This window comes from Aptenodytes forsteri, unplaced genomic scaffold, assembly GCF_000699145.1.
Source record: "Aptenodytes forsteri isolate BGI_AS27 unplaced genomic scaffold, ASM69914v1 Scaffold126, whole genome shotgun sequence".
Taxonomy (NCBI): Eukaryota; Metazoa; Chordata; class Aves; order Sphenisciformes; family Spheniscidae; genus Aptenodytes; species Aptenodytes forsteri.
This window is the reverse complement of record NW_008794599.1, coordinates 1960844-1966900: the sequence shown is the minus strand read 5'-3', so window position 1 is coordinate 1966900 and position 6057 is coordinate 1960844. Positions and strand designations below refer to the sequence as shown.

The 6057-nt window shown below is 53.7% G+C and overlaps 1 protein-coding gene across 1 annotated transcript in view; it reads left to right on the top strand.

Moving 5' to 3' along the window:
* The window catches only part of DCPS (decapping enzyme, scavenger), a 20916-nt gene extending 16606 nt beyond the window's left edge, over positions 1-4310 (top strand). Inside the window, exons 5-6 of the mRNA XM_009273010.1 lie at positions 2484-2594; positions 3862-4310. Coding sequence (XP_009271285.1) covers positions 2484-2594; positions 3862-4128 — 378 coding nt within the window. The 3' untranslated portion in view covers positions 4129-4310. The remainder of the gene's footprint in view (positions 1-2483; positions 2595-3861) is intronic.
* The last annotated feature ends 1747 nt before the right edge of the window (positions 4311-6057 follow it).

Here is a 6057-nt window from a genome sequence, read left to right as displayed (position 1 = left end):
GGGGGGGGGGTGGGGGTGGCTTGGGGAGGACAGGTGAGTAAGTCACTTGCAGGGTAATATCCTGTCGTCATGAATTCCTTGCACATCAGCTACTCCAAAAATCCCTTGTTGAGCTGTGATGGGGTAACCAAGCTCGAATTTCTGCCTGTTCACTGGGAGGTGCGACCTTCTTCCTGGAGAGACCTTGCAAAGCAGGTGATATACGGCAAGCTTGCCGTTGTGCTTACGCCGCCATGCCCTGTTGGGTGTCCTTTACTTTCAGAGCGGCAGTATTTAGGGATCCTAAAAAGTGCAACGCACCATCCCTTTCCTCCCTCTGAGCAAAGGCTCGGTGTAAATCCTTGCTCGCTGCAACCAAGCTTCGCAACTCACATCAGGATTGGAGACGGATGGGCTAAAAATTGAGCTTTAGCTTTCTCTAGAGACCTGTTGTATCCGCGTCTTGCAGCTAGCAAGGTTAGGGAGCGCTTAAATGGTAGGGTTTGTCTTTAGGGGACGTTTCCCCATGCTGCTGTTGTCTCTCGGTATGTTGAACAGGAACTTCTTGATTTCTTCCCAATGGCTGCTGTCTGCAACAAGAGAGCCGTCATCCCTGAGGCCATCCAGGGCCTTTGCCTTGCCTGTCTCTTTCCCAGGCAGGCGAGCCAACGTCTCAGCAAGGGCTGTTGACTTCTGCCTTCGAGCCAAGGAATTTCTTCTTGGCTGTGGGTGATGCCGAGCCAGAGCTGATCCCGGCAGCCCTGGGGCTGCCTGCGAGCACCGGTTCTTTCTGCTGCGCCCCACTGAACAGGCAAGGTTACTAAATTAAATTAGGGAAGTGAGACAGAGCTCCCAGCAGGACTCTACGAGCCTCCCCTTAGAAGTCCCTTCAACAGCGTCGCCTTGCACTAGCTTAGCACCTTGCCCGCAAATGCTTGCGAATTCACCTGTAATTATTCCAGGTTGATTGATGAGAGGAAGATTTCTTGTTTGCATCCTGAAGTCTGCACGCTTGCTGCCGGCCTCGATCTTCCGGGCGCTGTGTCAGCTCCTGCTGCCCAACCTTGATAGTGGTTTGAGTTGTTTTTTTAAAGTTGGTTTTTTTTGGTGTGGGTTCCCCCCCTTTTCTTCTTGAGTTGGTTTCAAACCCGCAGGAGCCCCGAGGCGTTGCCTGAAACGATGCCCGGCATGAGATCATTCAGGGCCTTTTTAGCAACAGGCTTATTTGTTTCAAACAGCAACATGCAGATGTTGTTCTAAGGAGAAGAGATGTTTGCTTTTCCTCCCGCCAGCCAGCCCTGATCCGCAGAGGACAAGCTGATACGCTCTCTTTTTCCGGAGCTGTGCGCAGGGCTGCTTTGGGAATCAAACCGAACCATGAGCATCGCTGTGCTGGCTGGGTGCAAATAGCAGCTTCGTGTTTCGAGAGCCCTGAGACAGGGTCCTGAGAGCATCTTTTGGCACAAGCATCTGTTTCCAAATAGCCAGATGGGTTTCTCACAGCCCTGAAAAGATCTGCTGGGTCTCAAGTATCTAAACCCTTTGCTTTGCAGTGTTTATATTAGAAAGCCACTAACTGAGCTGAAGAAGACGGGGGATTTTTTTTTATTAAAATTTTTTTTTTTTTTAAAGCGTAGTGATCCACAGCCCTACGTCTTGTTAAACATTGAATTCGGTAAGTGCTTCAGGAGATGCCAAAGGCCTGGCTGAGAGCTGCTGAACGGATGAATTTTACTGCACTGGGATTGTCCGGTGACTGATTAGGTCTTGAAAATAGTTATTTATAGAACTGGTGGGACTGGAAAGTGGCCGGCTATTTGCACAGTGGAAATATAGGAAGCTTTTCACTTGGAAAAATCTACAGTCGCAGTTTTGGCTGCTGCGATTCACTGTAAATCCTCGTCTGAGCATGGAGATAAACCATTCGCTTGCTCTGCAGAAAAGGCCGTGCTCGGCGCGGCGTCCGTGCATAGGGGTTGCTGGCAGACCCCACAGCCTCCTGGGCCGGGGCTGGTGGGTGCCTCAGTTTCCCCCACCTAGCAGGCTGGGTGCCAGCACCTTTTTCTGCCAGCCTCGATCTGCACTGGGACAACGTTTTTGAGATGCTCGGGGAGATGTTGTGAACGTGCAAGGGCAACAGCAAGTGCTGTGTTTACGGTAGAAAAGGGTTGATGGATTGATCTGCCTTTAAAGCTGAGAAGGTATTTGTGATCCCGCTGTTTATCGGTTGGGGTGAAGCTGTCCTCTTCTGGTTTTTCCTGGACAAAACCCAATTTGTCCAAAAACGATGCTTTGAGGTGCAGTGGGTTTGTGAGCGCATCTCGTACCGGGAGGTTCGTACTGGATCCAACCCAGCTTGGGCGCGGGTTAAACACGAGAGCGGGTAGCCCCTTGTGACACAGCCTGGAAAGCTGCGGTTGGTGTGTCAGGTCCAAAGCGCTCGTGCCTCCATCCGCTCTTTCTGCGGTCACCGTCGTCACTGTCCTCCATCTCTCTCTCTGCAGCTGGAAGACCTCTATCTGATAGCCCTCGTTCACTGCCGGGAGGTCAAGTCGCTTCGGGACCTCACCGCTGAGCACCTCCCGCTGCTGAGGAACATCTTGGAAGAAGGCAAGGTAAGCGCGAGGCTGGTCCGACGCCGCTGTCCTGGCCGGGGAGAGCACGGCCTGCCTGCCGCAAGGTCGCTGCCTGCATTCTCCGGCAGCTGCCTGACCAACCCGTGCACAGCATCTGCGTGGGGACCAACAACCGAGAGATGATGATACGTCACGAACCGGGGCTGCGCTGCCCTCTCTAGCATCTCTGCTTGGAGACCGCCCCCGCCCCGTCCCTGCTGCTCCGTCGGCACCTTGCCCCGGGAAAGCCATGCCGCATTCGAGGCGTTTCAGGGCTGCTCGATAGTTGTCCGTCTCTTTTCCCAAGTAACAAGCGATAGGACGAGAGGAAACGGCCTCCAGTTGCGCCAGGGGAGGTTTAGATTGGATGTGAGGAAAAATGTCTTTACTGAAAGAGTGGTGAAACATTGGACCAGGCTGCCCAGGGAAGGGGTTGAGTCACCATCCCTGGAAGTATTTAAAAGACGTGTAGATGAGGCGCTGAGGGACATGGTTTAGTGGGTGGTGGTGTTGGGTCGACGGTTGGACTCGATGATCTTAGAGGTCTTTTCCAACCTCAATGATTCTATGATTCTCTGTTAGCAGTGAGTTGCAGGAGTCGAGCCCTGTCCTCCTTGTGTTGATAACTTCTTTCCCAACCCCTTGACCGTTTTCACCGGCTGACGAGTTTTTGTTTTTTTTCCAGCCCCGTGACGGGGCGTGCTTGGTAGATGGATGCGCGATAGCTTCTCTTTCCTTCACTGCGTTCGAAATTTGGAAAGTAATTGCACCGGGGAAAGCGGAGATTAATTAAGAGATTAGTCAGGGGATTGCGGTGCACTGAGCAGCAAACCAAGCCAGCGTGCCGGAGTTAGCCGTTGCTGTTTATAGCTTTAATTACACCGGCTGGTAACAGGATCCCCGTAACTTGCTGAGCGAGCCGAAGCGATAAGGGTGGAAGGGAAAACGATACGAGCGGAGAGCCCGTCCCGTCACGGAGGGAGAAAAGTGGGGCGGCCGGAGGCATCGCTCCATCCCTGCGGAGGCTGACGCAGAGGATGGGGAAGAGCTCTGTCTTTCCCGACTTCTCCCTCGCCCTTGCTGTGAGGATGGAGGAAGCAGAAATCACTTCTGCCTTTCTCTCCGCTTTTTTGTGCCATCCGGGGATGCTCCTTTCTGTCCGTTGCAAGGTCGGTCTGTCCATGCGCTGCCTGCCCCCAGCTGCCCCGTGCCCTCACTGTGCGTTGCTAGTCCTGACCTGTGTTTTGTTTTGTTTTTTTCTCCTTAGGAGGCCGTAGCCAAGCGCTTTGGCGTGCCCGGATCCCAGCTACGAATCTACCTGCATTACCAACCCTCCTACTACCACCTGCACGTGCATTTCACCGCCCTGAGCTACGACGCCCCGGGCAGCTCCGTCGAGAGAGCCCATCTCCTGGCAGACGTGATTGACAACCTGGCGCTGGACTCCACGTACTACCAGAAACGGGCTTTGACCTTCGCCCTTCGGGCTGACGAACTTCTGCTTAAGAAATTCCAGGAGGCAGGAAGAGTGTGAGCTGGCAGAGGCGCTTTTGTATCTTCTTCTTTTTAATAAATGCCCATTTTGGGGTTTTTTTTTTTAAAGGTTTTGGTGCTTTTATTTTTTTTTTTAACTCTGATTTTTGTACAAATTGGGGCTGATGGCCCATTGCTATGGAAACCGCTCCTTCTGCTCAAGTCAGTTAAAACGTTGATTGAGTAACCCCTTTTAGCGTACCGGTTTTTACCGGGGTCGTGGCACCAGGCTGGGCGCCTCTGGGATGCAGCGAGCAGAGGAGTTTGGGCAGGAGGGTCTGTGTGCGTCCATCTTCTCCACCCAGAAGACACCCCCAGCCACCAAACGTCAGCCCAAACCGGGGAGCAGGCAGCTGGAGGGGTCCAAGAAAACCCGCCGTCCTCAGAAAGCTGCACTTATTTCCTACGGATTTACCCCTGGGAGCGGGATTGCAGCTTTCCTGGGGCAGGGAGGGGTTTCTTGCTCCAAATAAATCAAATGACTAACCCGAGTCCTTGTCCCTTCCAGCCGGCCGGCTGCCGTGAGCTCTGTGAAGGCAAAACACGACTGCACGTGCTGCCTGATCCCCGGCCTCAGAGCCATCACCTCTACCCTGCTAATTAATCATATAGCTGGCTTAAATGAGCTCGTTTAAAAGGGCAGCCCCTCCCTGACACAGGCTTCTCCAGGTTTTGCAAGGATTCCTTGGCGTGCTCGTTAAAAAAAACATCAGTAAGATTGCTCTTCCCTCTGCCAAGGCGGTGGCACGGCAGGACAGTAGATGCCTTCCTGCAGCTGGGGGGTGCCGGCAAAGGAGCCTCCCGAGACCCTGGATTGACTTTGCCTCCGCTTTCCACCTCCAGCGAGGTTTTTCTTGCTCCTTCACTGCGACACCGACTTCTTCCTCGCTGCCTGACGCCGTTTAAACAGTCCCCACGCCGCGGCCTGGCGAGAGCTGCCCGTTGTGGTGGGAAAAGCCGATTTCTACCTACAGAGGGAGGCTTGGTCCGCCGACCCAGCCATCATTTTCCCCTGCATCTTCCCCGCCGGACACCAACCTCTGAAAACTTCATGAGTTCTTCCTGCCAAAAAGGGCTCTGGTTTCTGGTCAGCCGGTAACCAGGGAGGTAATTGCAGGAATCATCTTGCTGGCTACCCCAGTTATTTACTCCTTTCAACACACTGGGCTCTAAGAGGGTTGTGGGTTTTTTTTTTGCCGATGCTGGGGGGGGAAAGAGGTGTGATCTGTTATTTGCCGGGTTGCTCGGTGTGCCGCAGCGCTGCCCTGCAATGGAGCCGTCCGCAACGGGGTTGGATCGCGAGTAGCATCATCAGAGGTGCCCGGGGCTTTGTTCGGCTCATCCAATTAATAAATATTCAGGTCAGGCAGTTCCCTGGTACCTTTTAGCAGCAGGGAGAGGCAGAGCGACTGGATGCAGCCACCTTTTCTTAGTTCTCTGCAGAAATGCAGTATGTGGTAAGAAAGCCAGGGTGATCTGTTAGGGGACTCCTTCCCTCTTGTTTCAGGTCTACCCACCTCCCGAGCGGAGCAACGTCTGGGGCCAGAGTTGCTTTAGGAGCCGGGGAGCAGTGGATCCGGAGATCATCTGCCTGCTTGGCTGTCCCCTGGCTCTTTGCATCCCTAGGGTTTGAGTTTTAAGGGAAAGGGATGAATTTTTTTCGATACCGGAGTGTTTTCTGTGCCAAGAGGGAGCTTGGTGCGGGAACATCACAGTTTTCATGTACCCGCCTAGGTCAGCCCGGGAAGGGAGATGGTTGAACAACAGACGGGACCATCCAAGGGCAACGAGGCTGGTGAGGGGTCTGGAGAACAAGTCTTATGAGGAGCGGCTGAGGGAACTGGGGTTGTTCAGCCTGGAGAAAAGGAGGCTGAGGGGAGACCTCATCGCTCTCTACAACTCCCTGAAAGGAGGTTGTAGCGAGGTGGGG